The sequence below is a fragment of the Corvus moneduloides genome, chromosome Z (assembly GCF_009650955.1).
Source record: "Corvus moneduloides isolate bCorMon1 chromosome Z, bCorMon1.pri, whole genome shotgun sequence".
Taxonomy (NCBI): Eukaryota; Metazoa; Chordata; class Aves; order Passeriformes; family Corvidae; genus Corvus; species Corvus moneduloides.
This window is the reverse complement of record NC_045511.1, coordinates 67,282,799-67,300,985: the sequence shown is the minus strand read 5'-3', so window position 1 is coordinate 67,300,985 and position 18,187 is coordinate 67,282,799. Positions and strand designations below refer to the sequence as shown.

Below are 18,187 nucleotides of genomic sequence, written 5' to 3'. Positions count from 1 at the left end.
AAAGTGTATGTAAACTCAAACTAGTAACTCTATGTTATCAAGTTTCATGATCTTACAGTGAAGAATCGCAGTTCTTTGAAAGGTTAAAAATGATCATTTTTACTCCACCAAGGCTGTCAAATAATTTTATTTTAAAAGTGAAAATTTTAAGTCTTGATTCAGATACAAAACTGCATGTATATAGTTATCCCCCAGAGGCACTTCAGGCTGTTGACAAGAAGTCTTTGCAGCAGTTACGGCGCTCTGCCTTCATGGGCGCAGTATCCAACAAACACCGGTTCGGCCGCTATGCCACGGCTGTTAAAATAAAGCAGAATGGGTATGAGTGCAATCGAAAAACTGGCTGCTTGTGTAGGCAGGAAGAGAGATACTAGCAATCTATTTTAGTAATTATATAAACAAAACTACTTCCAAGAAAGAACATATGGCCTATTTAGGGAGTGAAAAAGGGCCCTATTGTACTTTTGATTGTACTTTGGATTGAACCTCTGTTTCAATCAAGAGGCACCAAACTATTAGCAAACAAGTTGAAAACTTAAATTCAGGGGCTAGTTCTTTTGATGTTCTGCAAAATCTATTGCTTTTATTGAAAAGAAGTCATAATGAAGGCAAATATGAATCAACTAATATTTGCATATTCTCCCCTCTCCCAGCCTCAATACTTCCTTAATATGCAGCTCTAATTCCATAATTTTCATTATTTTTGGGGGGAGTCAGGGTTTCTTTCAGCTTACACTATCATAAATGATTATGTTCTCATGTGGCTTTAAAAACAAACCAACACCTGTGGCTTATGATGGTGCAGTAGGATAGTATAAAGTAGTTGAAAACAAAATTCTACTTCTTAAATGTTTAAGAACTAGATAATAGTGCTACTAATGTTTAAAAGTGTTGCAGTGGAAGAAACTGAATAATGAAATAGCTCAGCTGAATGATTGCTACCCCTAAGCAAAACGTACTCTTAGTTAAGACAAGGGTTGGTATCTAGGGCTCTAGAATATATGCCCATCTTCTTGTTTCCTTCCTCCCATCACCCTTTCTCTGCAATCTGGCCTGCTGTGTCCTAGAGAAAGCTAAGTTTAGATCTGAATAGTACCTACTGTGTTCACTGTAATATTTCAAGAGCAGTGGCCTTGATCTTAAATTGGCAGTTACTGTTCTTCTAGTGACCAGGATCTAGCTGTTACAATGTGCTACCTACCCATTCCCTTGCTCCCTGGTAACCAGCTGCATAGCAAGCCAGAGCTGTTTATTCTCTTGGAAAGGCGCCTTGTCCTGCTATAACTGCCACAGTCTGTGTATACACGATGAATAAAAACGTTAGTAGGAACAGTCCTTGCGTACATGCTAAGACTGCAACAGCCTGATACTAAGTCAGGTCTTTGAGGAAGCCCCATATACATGAAAGGCAACAACTGCAGGTCCATGGAATGTTCACTTCATCAATGGAAAGGGAATGGTTTCTCTAGTGTTTTTCTGGTTCAAAGCCTGTATAAAAAGATTCATTTTCAGGACAACATATCTTTTTATTGAGGTAGTTAGTTTCTAACAGGAATTGTTCATCTTAAGCCAGCAAAACAGTTTTTCCTTAGGCTTCTTTCTGATGCTAAGTATGTGCAACAAGTACAGGGAGTAGCCCCTGCATTCTGCATCACTAATGCCAGCACTACCAGAGCAGCTGCTGTCATCTGGACCAGCTCCCTGCACAGCAATACAAGTGTTATGGAAGAAGATGCAGATGCAGCAGTGGAGTTAAACAGGTCCAGAACATCATGGCTTAGTTCACTGTAAAACCCTAATCCTAGTGGTACAGCTACGGTACACGTCACTGTTCAGTTGTACCTGAGCCCCCCAAGAGATGCACCATCCCACTAAATAATAGGACAGAAGTTTTTAAAGCCCTTAAAATTATTTTAATATGTATTTGTCAGCTCTCTCTTCATGTATCTATTTTTCTCATGACTGAGGGAGATAACACAACTTACGTACAGCTATTTTCCTACATCATTATTTTAAGCCAGCTTGAAATAACCCAATCAAGTCAAAACTTACAAGTCCTTCAGTCACTCTTGATTAAAGAGTGACTGTAAGCTAAACATATACTGTATATTCCAAACTAAATGTAAGTGATTCCTACAGATAGTCATGCTAAGACATCTTCAGGAACATGAGCAGAGAGCTTGAGTTTTAAGTGCTGACTATAACTGCTGTTGTATCCTGTTCTTTAAAACACTGATTTGTATCTACCTTGACCTACTACCACACAGAGCTGAGATTTTCAATGACTTGTCATAAACTTCTGTAGAGAAACAAAATGGTATGTTTCACACTTGCTGCAGTTCAACTAGTCAGCTCTCTGACTGTATACTTTCGAAGTGAAGTCAAACTTAGACTTAATTCCTAGAAATCACTCATATCTACAACTTTGAATGTACAAAGACAACACTAGCAATAAATAACCAGTAACTTGTGTAGGTACTTTTTAGGAAAGAACTGGGAGGAGAATGTGTTAGGACTACCGTAAACAAAGTCAGTTCATAAATGAATTAGAATTTGTCATGGACTGCTTATCCACTCCTTTCAGCCCCTAAAGTAAGGGAATACTTGAAAGAATAGCTTGCCCAAGCTCAACTCTCATGCAAACAGCTCCACTTGATTACCTGCTGCAGGTCTTTAATTATTATTAATAATAAATAAATAACACCACCTTTTTTTTTTTTTTAGAAGTCTGCTTTTCCTTTTGCCAGTGTCCTCCTCCCACATACCCTTTAATATAATTTTTGTCTGAAATAAGTCAATCATGGTATTTGTTTTTCCTTCATAGGAAAGAGAAACAGGTGAGTCCTAGTATTTCACTGAAAAAAGTGAGTTCTGAAAATTCGAGTTGCCAAACTGTCCAGAGCTCCTTTCTTAATGTATCTGTCTTCCTCTTCTGTGGATACAAAACCATATGCGATTGCATTTTCAGTCAGGTTAAACTGCTAGCTCTCTTCCCTATTTCCAGGCCAGCAGTTCATGCCTGTACCTTTATTCCAGTGGTTATAAAACTTGAGAACCAAAATACACTGTAGCTACTAAATCTTACCGGAGCATGCGGCATCGATGATTAGTCAGCCTTTTGTAGGCATCCTGCAAGTTGGTCACATTGCTGCTGCTCCATAGTCTTTCCCCAACAGCACTTGCTCGAGGCCTGTAAAGGTATACTCCGTTTTAGAGTAGGTATCATCTTTAACCAAGAATGGATACATTTTTTTAATACCAGGTCTAATATAATACTTCAATACCCAGAAGCATTAATTTTCATAGCTGCTAAGGCTCAGCACAGAGCACTGTTACCACTATCATACAGTCCTGCTGGATTAATTAATACTTCTTGTAGCTGGCTTTCTAAAATCTAATGATAAAGCAGTTCATACCATAATCTTGGTGTCAGGTTAGTTGCATCTACAAATTCCCCCCACAGGCAGGCTTCTCCACCTATTACAAGTTTCTTCTGTTTTTCAGTTCCTGAATTTAAAGCAGAAAGTCAGAATTTCTCTCTGTCCAGAAGATGTGCATGATCAACAATTAAGATAGAACTGATGTTCAGTTGCTTTCATATAAAATACCTATCCTGACCACTAATTGAACATTTTGTTAGTCTTGTTACTGAATGTGAGAATTACCAAGCCATTTGCCCAGAGAAGCCACTTCTCTGCTCTGTCGGAAAGGATTTTACCTTTTATGCTCTGAAGACATTCCTCAGCTTTTTGACATTCCTAGAGATTTAAGTCCTGATGGAAACTGTTCATTCTATCACATGCAGAACATTCCTTGAAAAAATTAGTTAGGTGTTCTTAATGAGCTCTGAGAGGTCCCTTGCACAAAATGAAAGCCCCATTGAAAGCATAAGATGTTTGTATCAACTTTAGACACAGGGAGAGAACGTCTTTTTCTAGAATAGCTTAGCACTCAAGAAGCTTGATAACAAATTCAGTGTCTGTCTACCAACAGCCATTTTGCACAACTCTGTTCCTAAATCATCTGCCCACCTAGCCCAGCATTTTCTCTTATGCAAACACCAGTACTAGATGCTTGAGGAAGGTTACACCTTTCCCTGTGAGAAGTACAAAGTTTCTTTTTTTTAATTTAAGAGTTTTCCAGAGTTCTAGCTGACCATAATTCCTTTGATTATGCTATAATCACAGTGATGGAATGGCCACTCTAAAGAGCCCTATTCTTTCCATGTACATTGTACTATAAACCAAGGAGTTTCATGCACAGAACACGTGTATAAAAAAAGTAACAAACCAGGGAAGTTAAGTGGTTCAACACTGTAGTATTTCTTCCAGTCTTGCCCATAACTAATGTAGTCTAAGTACCAGGGTGCTGACAGGATAGTGGTGAACCCAGCTCCAGTGACACTGCTCAGTTCATGAGCATAGTTACTTGCCATCCACACTTGAACTACAGTGTCTGGTTTCAGCTAAAAGAGGAAAAGACAAAACAACTAACTAACCAACTTAACACAAAAACATTAATGGCAATCCTAATTGCTGTTATCAAGGAAAAGGATCATGAATTTCAAAACTCTCTATTTTGTTTTGAAGAGGAATGTTTTAGAAACTACCTTTTGTCATCCCTCCTACCCCGAAGTCTAAAGCTGATTAGCTCTTTGCTGGTTTTAAACACAACTCATACTAGAGAGAAGCCTAGGTTATACTATAGACAGTTAATGCTCTAAGGGGATTCCTACATGCACCGTGTATCTGACCAGCTCTTTAAAAAGCTGAGCATTTGGTCTTACTGGACCAGACACACACTTAAGTGATAAAAAAAAAGAAAGAAAACCCATAGAAACTTCTCTACCCTTTATTCTGACATTTTAAAGCATGTTATATTAACCATGTTAATATATAACCAGGTTATGTTCACCTTTAAAATGCACTTCAATGCTGGTGTTCCTGTTTCTCCTATTACATATTCAACAAGTGATAATTTCAAGGGAGGCTCCAACAGCTGGGGAGACTTGCTAATGTCAGCAGACTTGCTTTAACTCTTAAGAGACAAAGCCAGACCTATTTAATAGTCTACTTAGGAAGCCTCACACAATATTGCGCTGTTACGCAAGAATACCTTACTAATTTTCCCATCTTACCTGCGCTTTGTGATCAAACACTTCTTGCCAGACCATTTGTCCTTTGTTGTAGGAAGAAACAATGTCCACAATGCTAGAATTTAGAAATAAGATCAATTTTGTGAACTTCAATGAGATTAAGTACAAGCACTCAAATTAGCAACATTTTCTACCCCAAGGCACATCAGGCCTTTCCCACCACTGCATGGGAGACCATGAAAAAGCAGGTTGTTCTGGTTTTGGCCTTCAGTGCTCTGTCTTGCAGAGCATGTTCTACCACGTAGAACAATGTGCACATGCATTTACACAACCTGATGTTCAGAACTACCAGCAACTCATACAGGGTGACTAAATCTGTGTTATTTAAGGAGAGAAAGAAATGTCTGCAGAAACTTCCTCCCCACTGTGTGTGCTGACACTACTGCAGATCCGTAGTTTAAGATACCCAATACGTTCACAGTGTGTGTAAAACCAGCCTACATATCTGTGCTGTGTCCCTCGTTTTAAAGCTATGAACTTCAGACCTGGTGTTTGAAAATAAAGTGGATAGTCCCAAATATGTGGCAATTTTTCAAAATAATATAGATACTAAATCAGCTTCCGTATCTGCACCTCAACACCACCCTCAAATAATGACTGCGAAAAACTGAGCAAGAATTAAAAAAACAACATACTTTTGAACATAGTAAGATTCCAGCTTAGCATAGTCAGTGCCAAAACCTTGCTTCTTCATGAACTTTTTCACTTCAGGGTTAGATTTCCTTAAATCGCAACAAGAAAACAAGTTAAAAAAAAAAAAAAAAGGATTATTTTTGTTACATTTTAAACCAGATTTCCCAACCATTTCTGCCTATGCACAGCACACTGGCTGATACCTTAGGCATGCCACAACCTGGAATGCACAGCAGAGCAGAAGCAGCAAGTTAACATGATTTAGCTATTTTGAAACAGTTTCATCCTGATTTGAAAGAAAGCCAATAGACTTAATTCTCTGGTAAAACTGCTGGAGTCCCTGTTCTGAAGTGGTCTCTGGCAGGCTGCCCCAAACTCTTAAGAGCTCTGGGGTTCTTGGCATCTCAGCCACTTTGCGCTAAGGTTGTCAGCAGTCTGAGAACTCAACAATTTTGTGTTTCCACCATAAAAACAAACCAACACATTTGTGTTAAAGCATTTGCCAGAAGTTTTCCTTCTCTATAAAAATTAAATAATGTCCCGAGTGTTTGGATTTTATCTTTAAAGAGAATGCAGAAATACTAACTAGATCAATTTGAATACTCATCAAAATGCTCCAAATTCTTTATTATTAGTTAGTCTCTCCAGCAGAGAGACTCCAAAATATTCAAAATCCACAACTGAATTAAGAACACTATTAATACATGCTGTACCTCTAATACAAACACACATGAATCTGTTTGGTAATTCTTACTGTTAGCAGATTTTCTGGAGGGCAGAACTCAATGTAAGATCTACTTTAACACAAAGCATTTAAATATTAATTTTCTTACCTAGTATTTTTCTAACATACTAGTTCTTTTTCCTGCCAGGGTAATTTTCATAAAGAAATCCTTTAGAATATTTATGAAACTATGAGTCAAAGCAAAATTCTGCACATCAGTTGCTTGTGGAGGATCGCAAATGATCTACCTGTAAATAGTTACAGAGGTAGGAGTGGAGATCTTTTGTCTATGCAGTGAAAACTGTCCCATGCAACTGAGTTCCATAATTGATGGAGGTGGACAGGTTTAGGAGGCACTAGATATTTGTTCTTTGAATTGTCACCATACCAACAACTGAAGTCCACTTCATCTCCTCCCAAATGAATGAATTCATCTGGAAATACACTGCTGATCTCTTTGAAGAACTTAGTCATGAAGTCGTAAGTTGTATTCCAAACGGGATTTACAGGTCCAAAGGACCCAGTTGGCTGTTCTCCATTGTAGCAAGGAGTGAGAAGATCTTTTTGACCTAATAAAAACAATTAATAGATGATATTCAGTTTCGTTGCTATGATAACTTTGCTAGCAGGAAAAAGCAGTTATCCATATTAAAAAGGTAAACATGACCTAAGTGCTCACCTATCTTAAGTATAATCAAATAGAGGCAGGATGAAATAAGACAACTTGTAAAATGCTGAAGGGTCTAACTGGCAATCGGGACTCTTAATTTCAGATTTGTGATTTAACACACACTAATACACGTAGCATGTCACAATACCTGGAAAACGTAACTTGGATAACTACTTGAACAAAGCAAAAAAAGCTTTAATGAATATCAGAAGGAAGCCAATTAGAAGGAAGCTGAACGTAATGAGTGTGCTTCAGACGCCTCTTTTCTCTTTTTATTACTCTGCTTTTTTAACATGTAAGTAGGTGTCAGGTACATAGCTCAAGGTAGATGTCCTATCTCACTCTGCTAAGAATGTACCTTTACACAAAAAATGAAGGCTAAACAGAGATCAAAACTATGCAATCGTTCTCAAGTCAAGATACCTGAAGCAACATAAGCCAGGAAAACTAAACAGGAAAAAGTTAGTTTATTTGGTGTACACTGTAGTTGCAGCAGCAGCACCTTCCTGGCTGTGTGTTTCCTACTCTGAGCACATCTCCCCCAAACAGACCTTAGTGCTAGACTGCTTCTACTGCTCAACTCACAAACCTTAAGACTTCTATCCAGTATCTTCAATTTGAATGCAAAGAAAGCATAGCTGCCCAAGTTCATAAGCAAAGCCAGAACTGGCTTCTGTGCATCGCATTAAAAAAAGCTACGCAGGAAGCTATTGAGAACAACTGATTTTAGGAAAGGGAGATCAAGTTGCTCTTTGAGTGAATGTAGACCACCTCACATATCACCAGGCAAGCCAATGGTTTTAACAGACCTCTGTAAGAGTGAAGACCGCTTCAGATGAAGATTCCAAAAGAGCGTTTAGCAAATTTAGGTTTTGCTTGGTTCCCTTCTTCCTCATTTTAAATAGTGAGAAAAGCGCCTGAAACATCTTCCAACATTATGACCACATCCCCACAGGATGACTACGAGACTCATTCCATGGCTAAAGCTAAAACTATGAAACACTAGAAAAACCTTTACTTTTGGCCAAAGTCATCTTACGTGAATTGCAGTGACATTGCATTCAGCGCACATGGTATTAAAGCACACGGTTTCCTGGTCCTTGAGTGCAAGTAAATACCAGCATTCTCTATCAAGAGAAGTATTACTCTGAGACCCAGAAGATAAGTCAGTGAAGAAGCATCCAAGTTCACTGTGCTTTATACACTGGCAGATTACCACTTCAAAGTTTCAAAGAAACATCAGTCACTTCCAAAGAACCTTCCCAAAGCAACTCCAGAGCAAGCAACTCCTTATTTCTAGACACTGCCTTATTATTCTAAACTCAAAAGCTCTGAGTGATGGGGTACCAACAACAAAGTCTAAGGCAGAATATATCTGTACCCTTGCACACACATCTAGCACAGAACATGTCAACTTTCTTCATTAATCTTACTTCCTCAAACCTGTAAAGGTCATGACATTACTTAGTGCCTCTTCCCTATCAAGGGCTTCCAAAGCACTTTATTGGTTACTTCTTAAAAAATTCATTTTGCGCTACTACTCACCACAATCTCTTAACAATTACTACTTTCTTGGGCATACCTTTCCCCCAAGACTGTGTGTGTCCTGGGGTATCAAACTCCGGGATAACTCTGATGCCTCTTAACCGAGCATACTCAATCACCAGATGGACGTCAGTAGGAGTATAGATGAGATTAGAGGAGTATGCCCCCTGTAAAATATTCACATTTAGAGACAGTTTGCAACACACTATAGCAGCAGATCACAAAATTTGGATAGAAATATTTTAACTTAGACTGGAGAGCAGTTTAAAAGGTTGGCTCTGGTTTATCAACTGCACAGACAGAACTTTTCAGTTAACTTGTGGAGAGAAAAAAACCCACCAAACCAACAAACTCACAACACTGAGACAGACCTCCCTGACGAGACCTTCCTTTCCTCCTTAGCTCACTGTTACTGAAGAACACAGAAAAGCTTGTTTCTATTCTTTCAGAATTTTGAAAGATACGCTTTTCAATTCTATAGTATAGAGGCAAGTTGTTGTTCCCCATTAGCTCTGAAACATTGGGCCCTTGCTACATAACATACACGACTAATAGAAAAATTCTGCCAAGTCAGAAAGAACTTCCAACATCTCTGCTTCTCAGTTTTGATAGTGACCAATTTAGCATCAGGACATGTTTGTTTTGTGACACTGAATTTGAGTGTAATTCTACTCCTACATAGCCAACAAATGTGACAATGACCCCGATTATTACAGTTTGGTGAAACAGATGCTTGCCAAAGAGCCAAACTACGTAAGAATACATCGTGACTCTTCATGATTAATAGCACCTTAAGCTTCTGTTTATCTGGAAATGGTTTCCACAGCTGAGTTATTCAAAAAAGGAAACAGTAAACAAGCCTTTCAAAGAGAAGCTTGTTCAGACACAGGCCATCTCCCTCTCTCTAGCTGTCAATGGGAAATACGACAGAATTCCATAGCCTTTACTGGACAAAATAATCTGACTGCACTATGCAACATATAAAATTTTTGAATTATAAAATTCTTCACAGCATCTGCTCAAGCACTGCCAACATAATTTTCATGAGGGTCAGATTCTAGCAAGCATTTTAAAACAGAATCACAAATCTTGTACTTAGGCTTAGTCTACTTAACTATTCTTAACTACTTAGCTATGTTTGATTTGGCTCCTACTGTACCGTGACTGAGCAAGAACCTCATGATGGCTCTCACTAATGTAACAAAGCCTACTACGCATCTAGAAATAAGACACATTGCACTGTATTTTGTCTAGGAAACAACCTTGCACTTTTGGACCTCTTACAGACATGGTGTGTTTTGTAAAGCTAACTAGGTATCAGACAGGACAGAAGTACTATTGCAGTGGTTCCAGACCAAGAGCTGGCAGGAAAATCTCCTACATTTGTTTGAGTGGCAGAAGTCAACCAGTTAAAGAATCCCATCAACAGAAATCCAAGCAGTGTTCACTACTTATTTGCACACCATTAGTGTTTGAAGGCCTGCAAACACTGAAGATCATGCAGAAAATTTGCACAGAAGAGTTAAGAAGGTCATTTACCATGTATCCACCAGGGAAGACTTAAAAATGGTCCACACAGACACTCAGGTAGGATCCTAAATGTGGACTTGCTGGTTACTGGTCCCATTGTACTGTTTTACAATAAGCCAAATCGGATATACTCAAGCACTGGTAAACCCTGCATTTTATTTTCATGAAGTATGTGCCAGATTTCTGCCCTTCCACCCTGCTCAAATGGTGTTTACTCACCTTGTCACTTAATTCAGGGAAATAAATGCTCTGGTAAGGGAAGGACTGATCATCTACTATATGCCAGTGGAGAACATTGAACTTATTAAAAGCCATGGCATCCTGTAACAAATAATGCAATAGAGTTTAGTTAAACACTTCATTCTCATAGAAAACCTATGCAAAAAAGTGGTCTTGTCCCAGCATATCCCGGATGTCTAGAGCAACACCTAAAAAAGAATAAAACCTCTAACAAACCAAACCACCCAAAAAACCGACCAAAACTCACCCAATTCCCCCACCAACAAACCAAAAAACCTTTCTACGTTTCACTAAATCCTAGAAGCACACACCTCTACTGCTCCATCCCCCTGCAATCTGTTCTCACCACTGCTGTTAACAAGCTCTTGATCTGACCCCCATTCTACCAGCCCGTGCAGTATGAACTGCTATGAACACTAATGAATTTCTTCCACTTCAGAACACATACCCTGAGACTAGCTCAGGTGGCTACAGCATGGTGATGCTAACACCAAGGTTGGAGGTTTGACCCCCATATGGGCCATTCACTTAACAGATGGACTTGATGAGCCTTCTGGGTCCCTTTCAACTCAGATGGTTCTGTGGGTAATTCTCTATGCACCATCACCTATTTCAGCTTACAGAAAAGCTTACACTTTTCTAACGAAATACCTTGGACTTGAAAACAGAACAGCATGAGAGTTTCCTACTACATAGTACATCCCTTCTTGCTAGTGACTTCTGCAGAATCCATTTCAAATGCATGCAAAATAAACTATGCATTTTCCCTGCAAAAGACAGTGTTTCTTTTATGTTTTCATGCATAACAGTGTCAGTACTTCCCTTTTTTTGATCTTGAAGATAATCAAGATCAATGTTAACACACATATTTTGGAATTATGACTCCAGTTGGACAGTTACATACATACCTTGGGTTATGCTGGCTTGTTAATGACTACAAGTGTGTGCTGTGAGCAGACCAAATTAAGTGTTTACATCATTCATGACTGATTGCAACACAGCTGCTCCCAATCCCTTGCCACAATACAATTGTTTTCACCACCCATTCCCCCCATTCTTTTTTTACCTAGGGGTATTTACAGAGGTGATAAAATCTCTTCAGGAACTCCCACCAAATCCAAAAGAAGATTCATATTTTGTACATTCCCCAGATTTATCTCATCTGTTTCATGACACTGCAGAATTTTTAATTGCCACATGTCTTCATGCATTTCTAACACATACCATCCTTCTACATAGAAAATTACATCTCTGAACCTTCAGTTCACCTACTCCTTCCTCAAGGACAATGCCCTTCCTGGAAATACAGTGCAGCAGTTGAACACAAACTAGAAATGTACTTGAATTGCTGCCCTAAGCATCTAATCGCCACATGTCAGAGTAAGAGATTACTGATGCTTTTTATTACTCTGGATTCAAGCAGGCAGAGAGGAGGGAGGACAAGCATACTTGTTCTTAAAACCATGAAAAGAGCATAAGATGTAGCTCTGATATAGTATTAGAGACAGACATGCAATTTAAGGAAAAAAAGCAGAACAGCAGCAGTTACAGAAACACAAAAATAGTTAGAAATGCAAGTCTCTGTGGACATCTCTTTTAGACGAACCAAAAAATACTGACACAAATATTTACCTGAGACTTTGAAGCATCCTCTGTTGCAAATGTAACACTACACAAGCATTACTTGCTGAACAGGCACTGACCTTGAATACAAGTGTTAAATACCCAAAGGACAAGTTCTGAGCATAGTTCAAGGATGACCTCAGAAATTAAGACTGTTTTTATGTGCACTCTTTCTGCTTATCTTAAACCTGTTTTGCAAAGTTCTGCAACATGGAGGGGAAATTTCAAATATTATTTCACCTTGGAGAAGCAAGACAGAGACAAGACAGGAAACTGCCTATTCCTCCACTTCAAATAACTAAATAATCCCTCCTACAAGGACATCAACAACAACAAAAAAACGGGGAGTGCAAAACAGAAAACCCCACAGCTTTGGCTGCTAATTTATACAAATACATCACCCTTCCATCAAGGTTGGAGCACATTAATTCTTAATGTGCTTATTTAAGCTTTTTGGAGAAAGTTTTGTTTGTTTTTTTTTGTTTGTCTATTTTTCAGTAGCTTCCAGTGAGGGTTTTGAATTTTCTCCCTTGCTCTGTAGTACTTAATTACTGGCTTGCACTTAGTAGCCTAAGAAAGGACTATCAAAGGCTGCTACTGGACTACCAAAGTCTGCTCCAAAAGACTGGAGTTTTCCTGAAATCACTGGCACTGAAGCCAGAATTTGCAAGGTATCCCTTGCATTGATTGATGACAGTCAGATGTCTCAAAACATGCTTCCAAGAAATAATACATAAGCTGGTTTAGGCAACAGAAAATACAGAGAATCTGAGGTACCACAAACACCAGTCCCCTTTACAGATTTAATACTCATTGTGTCTGTCCACTCAATGCTTCTCCAGTCTACGTTCAGACCTTTGCTTAGCAAAGTTCACTCTGTCTTTTTAAAGTCATACAGAAGAGATGGGTTCTTCTTTCATACCAGCTCCAGTTGCTACCTACTTCAGGGGACAAAACACAACAACAAAAAGCCTTCATTATTAATGACACAAAACTGCCTACTTACCAGGTTTGTCAGAATAGATTTCAACGGTAAATAATGCCTTGAAGTGTCTAATAAGACTCCTCTATGAGCAAATCTTGGGAAGTCATTGATTTCAGATTCATTGACAAGAAACTACGAGAAAAAAAATTAAAAATTAGAATTTTATTTTAATATTTAATGTTTATTTCAATATTCATAATTTCAAACAGGAAATACTTTTTTTTTTTCAGAAAATGATTCTTGGAAATCTGTAACAGACTGAAATGCTGCTGAATGAAACTGGTAGATCTGCTGTTTCTAGAAAAGCACCCAGTTACCAGGACAGTGGATGTAGTTAACAGCTATACTTACACTTCCATAGTCATCTTCATGAACCAGCTGGCTGAAGGTTTCCAAGCCTGGAAAAATATCCAAGAAAGGGATCTCAACTACAAACCAGTACTTGCCCTTAAAGTTTTAGTTACAAACAGTACCATAATTTTTTACAGGCATTCATATAGCTAGAAAGAATGCTTGTAGCTGAGTTTCTTTCTCTTTAGCACAGTTTCCTTAGTTGCTTAAGCACCACTGTTCAAAAAACTCTGGAGAGAACCATTCAAATTCTCCATTATGCACAGATACCGAATACTTGTGCTACCGCTCAGCTGTAGCGGATTAATCCCCAAATAGTAATACAATTACTGAGAGTGAGGTAGGAATTTCTGGTCTCATTATGCATCTATTCCTGTAATTTCTGGAACTGGTGAAGTTTCTAATTCAGCATGAAAAAATCTGTTGATTTATAGGTAACTAATATACAGAGTCAACATTCCAGTAAGAACAGCAGGCTGAAATGTCAGGATTTTTATTCTTTGCAATGCAATTCAGCATGTCCAGTTATTAGGTGCAGTCAGAAAATAATCTGTTCACACTGTAGTTTAGACAGCTTTTTGCTTGGCCTGGCTGATTTCAGGCACAGCAAGAATGTACTCACAGTGTGCCACTGGATCTGAGATGCTGAGCATCTGGACCAAACGTCTAACTGATACATATCTGAGTATCCTTCTGGCTTGACTAAGCTTACTTCCAATGAGGTACTGAATGAGGGCAAGCCTAAGTGGTCAGCTGGTTCTTGGTCTGCCATGAAGTTTGTATAAGCCCTAAACAAATAGCTCAATGTGAAAATTATCAGCTTACCTCTTAAAGCACCCCATACCTCATAAGCTTTCAGTATAGCCACAGGCTCAGTTACAGTTAAATGATCTAAAGAAAAGGAAAAAAAAGCTTACTCCTCAAGAAACCATGAATTGACAGGACAATGCCAAAAGGCACTAAAATGATTCTTCAAGTGCCACATCTCCCTTTGTGTTTTAAATTCCAATCAATCCTGTTTTTAAAAGTGATAGCATGCAATTATTTTTCATCTATGTTTTCCTGATATAAAGCAAGCTACTATTCAGAGAGTCAACAGCTAATCAGAAAGAAGATAAAACAAGTAAGGTGCTTAGTAATGGCAATGTTAAAATATTGTACATTCCAGCAAAGTTTAACCCACCTGATTTAAAACATAACAGACTGTATTTTTGCATTTAAGACATATGTGATAAGGGTCGGGTAGCTAAGCCAAACCTAATCACAAAAAGTTTACTTCTCCTTTTATCTTCCTTTTATATAGTTTACGGTTTATTTCTCGAGGTGAGGCTGCCCCAGTGCAGAGCAGAGCCGCACAATCCCCTCCCTTGCCCAGCTGGCGATGCTGTGCCTGATGCACCAACAGGGTGTCAGGTCACCGTCTTGACCTGAGCATCAGTATAGGGGCAGTGACGTGAAGTACAGTAAGTAAAATGAAGAATGGTATCTGAAGGAATCCGTAACAATCCTCCCTTGAGTACTGAAGTACAGTATGAAGCACTAGTGAAAAAAAAACAACCCTAAATTAATTTTGGTTTTGAATTTAAGGCGACTCAGTAAATATTAAAGGACAAACAAATACATTTAAAATATATTTTTAAAATCACATACATATATGTGCATAAAAATACACTATATCTAGAAATCTATAGATTTATATTATTCAAACATCAAAGTAATAACTGCACATCTGAAACAGCAGAGAAAAAAATCAAAGGGTTGAATTGCTGTACAATCATTTATTTGATCTGTGTCAGTATGAAAGAATGGTTGGTGTGTATAATCTACACAGTTCAAACATTTATCTAAACTACCAGAGAAAAGCCATTCAGCAATATGAAAAAAGTACCTCAAGTTTCCATATTAACCTAAGCACTGATTGCACGTATTGGAAGTTTGGGGTAAGAAAGAGAACTTAGAAGATTACTGCAATCTCCACAGGTAAACTGTAAGGAAAATGTGATAAATTGTTAAGGATTTATTTGCAACACAGCAGGGTTTTTTTTTTCTGAACAGATATCATACCTTAAATTAACTTTGGATGGATAATTTTACAATAAGCTACTTGGAACATTTTACACAAGCAGGTAAGAGGACAGGTAACCTGTACTTTGATTACATATCCAATTGTCTTGCTACAGGATAGTCACTGACTGTCCATACTATCTTTATTAAGGAGCCAGACCACCCAAACCAGCAAATCAGCAATAACAGCATTTTTTAGAATTTGTACCCTTAAAAAGATAGACCATCAAAAACCAGAAAATTAAAACTTACTGAAGTCTGGAAAGTTTAGCTTATTACATGAAGAAAATATGTTACTTGTAACAGGAAACTTATTTCTTAGAGCAGAGGGAAAAAACTGCCTGTTCTAAAGAATGCAACCTAAAAATCACATGGTCTGACAGATTCCGTGACAGAAAACAAGAATCAGCTTTGGTTAAAAACTGAAGTTCAAAAACCAGTTCAAAGTTCAACTAAAAATCAAGCAGCACAATAACCTGACTGGCAGAACAATGAGAGCATTAGCATGTTGGCTGCTGTATTTCATTTACATTGAAAAGTATTATAAGCTTCACAAAAAACCTGAACTCTTTGGCTTACGTCTCAAAAGGATTTAGTAAATTTAATATCAGTACACTCTACTACAAGTCAGGTGGAATTAATCCTGCTGCACATGTATGATTTAAGATTAAAAGGATCTTTTTTCTAAGGCTCTGTATCCTGGATACCAAACAACAGAAGATTATTTCAAAACAGAACTAGATTAATTGAATATATTGATTTTTGTGCTAGCCTGCCCAGACAAAAAGCAATACTATTGCTCATTCTTATTTCTGTTAATGAAATTCTCTGGTGATTAGTACTTTATTTAGAATACTTCTCCACTCTGGATTTCAGTCACAGAACTAAAGAAGCATAGAAAAATGAATCCAATATAAACATGTTTTTAAATCCTTTCTTGTATTTACAGATATAAAGGAAGTAGGTTTATAGAACTGCAAGATGAGTAACAAGTTCAACGAGCACTTTCTGGTTTTCCTGGAAAAACAGGAAATACCATGTACATATCTCAGTGTAAGTAGCTTCAATTCAAATGTAGTCATTTCTAAGGAGACGGCAAGCAGTGACAGCCTTCACTCAATAAATAAGCTGTACTGAAAGGAATAATCTCCTGACTGTGCACAGATCTCACAAAAGATAACTGGGTATTGCACAGCATGGTATCTCTGATTCCTAATGCTAGCTGCTAGAAAGGATAATAGCAGGTAAATGAGCTGTATGACAGCTGAACTGCAAAAATCATGCGCGACACTTGACGAGCTTCGTGATCCACTGTGGGCTGGGATTTCCCACAGCATCAAGAGCAAGAATTATCTTCTGGTCGCCACTGTTGCGAAATGTTTTTTAGCGCTCCCGAGAGCCCTTGCTTTCGAGTTCCTTTAAAAGAACCCCAAAACCTGCTGACTTCTATACCAGACACGTGATAGGAAAACAAGCTCCTAACGGCGCCACCTAAGCCGGGGAAGGAGGAGCGCGATGAGCGGCCGTGCGGGTACTCACAGGCCTCGCTGGAGGTGAGCTGCGGGTGCCTGTCACAGCCAGGGTCCCCCGCCTCGATCACCACCTGCAGCTGGAACAACTCGGGCTCCGCTCGGGCAGCCAGCGGCCTGCGGCTCCGCGTCCGCCGCCGGGAATGCCCGAACATGTACTCGTAGTACCTGCCGGGGAAGCACAGGCGCCGGCGGGGCCCTGAGGCGGCTGCTCCCGTCCCCGGGCCGCCGTTGCAGCCCCCCCAACCCCACCGCCGCTCACCTGCGGAAGGCGTCCTGCAGCAACCCGCAGCCCGGGCCCGCCGAGGAGCCGGCGCCGTGCACCAGCTGGAAGCGGCCGGGCGCCAGGTGCAGCTGGCGAGAGTACGTGCGGACCCACTGCGGCAGCGGCCACAGCGAGTCCTCGGGGACGGCGTCCGCCGCCACCTCCCAGTCGGATGGCTCCGGCTCGGCCCCGGCCCGCGGGGCGCCGTGGCGGAGGCTGGTGCTCACCAGCACGGCGGGCACCACGACGAGCCCCAGCAGCAGCCCAGCCAGCCCCATGGCTCTGCCCATAGTGCGGCGGCTGCCTCAGCCCGCCTGTTACACTCACAGGGTAGCCCGACTCCGCCTCCGCCGCCACGGGGCAGGCTGGGACGGGCTCGGGAGCCTCAGCGCCCGCCCACGGCACCGTCCGCCCGGTGGCCCCTCGGCGGGCGTGCGGCAGGGTGAGGGTCTCGAGTGGGCTTCTGGTGGAGCGGGTCGGTTCTTTGTTCTCCTCTGAGGGGTTTTCGCACATAAAAAACATTAACTATTAGCTTCCAAAGGAGAGCCACGAGGATAGTGATGGGTCTGGAGGGGAAGCCGTATGAGGAGCAGCTGAGGGCACTTGCTCTGCTCAGCCTGGAGGAGAGGAGACTGAGGGGAGACGTCATTCTGGTCTTCAACATCCTCGTGAGGGGAAGCAGAGGGGCAGGTCCCGATCTCTTTACTCTGGTAACTAGTGACAAGACTCGAGGTAACAGCGTGAAGCTGAGTCAGGAGAAGTTCAGGTTATTATCAGGAAAAGGTTCTTCACCCAGAGGGTCATTGAGCACTGGAAGAGTCTCCCCACGGAAGTGGTCACAGCACCAGCCTGACAGAGTTCAGAAAGTGTTTG

General features: G+C 40.1%; 1 protein-coding gene across 1 annotated transcript; it reads right to left on the bottom strand.

The window, feature by feature from the left end:
* Positions 1–109: 109 nt before the first annotated feature.
* On the bottom strand, positions 110–17,645 carry HEXB (hexosaminidase subunit beta). The gene is made up of 14 exons (XM_032097123.1): positions 17,312–17,645; positions 17,060–17,217; positions 14,282–14,347; positions 13,457–13,503; positions 13,127–13,237; positions 10,477–10,578; positions 8,765–8,894; positions 6,901–7,081; positions 5,791–5,877; positions 5,138–5,210; positions 4,291–4,465; positions 3,417–3,507; positions 3,086–3,190; positions 110–297 (listed from the first exon to the last, which is right to left on the bottom strand). Exons 1-14 carry the CDS (start codon positions 17,602–17,604, stop codon positions 234–236), a joined length of 1,683 nt encoding a protein of 560 aa, XP_031953014.1. The 5' UTR covers positions 17,605–17,645; the 3' UTR covers positions 110–233.
* Between the last annotated feature and the right edge of the window lie 542 nt (positions 17,646–18,187).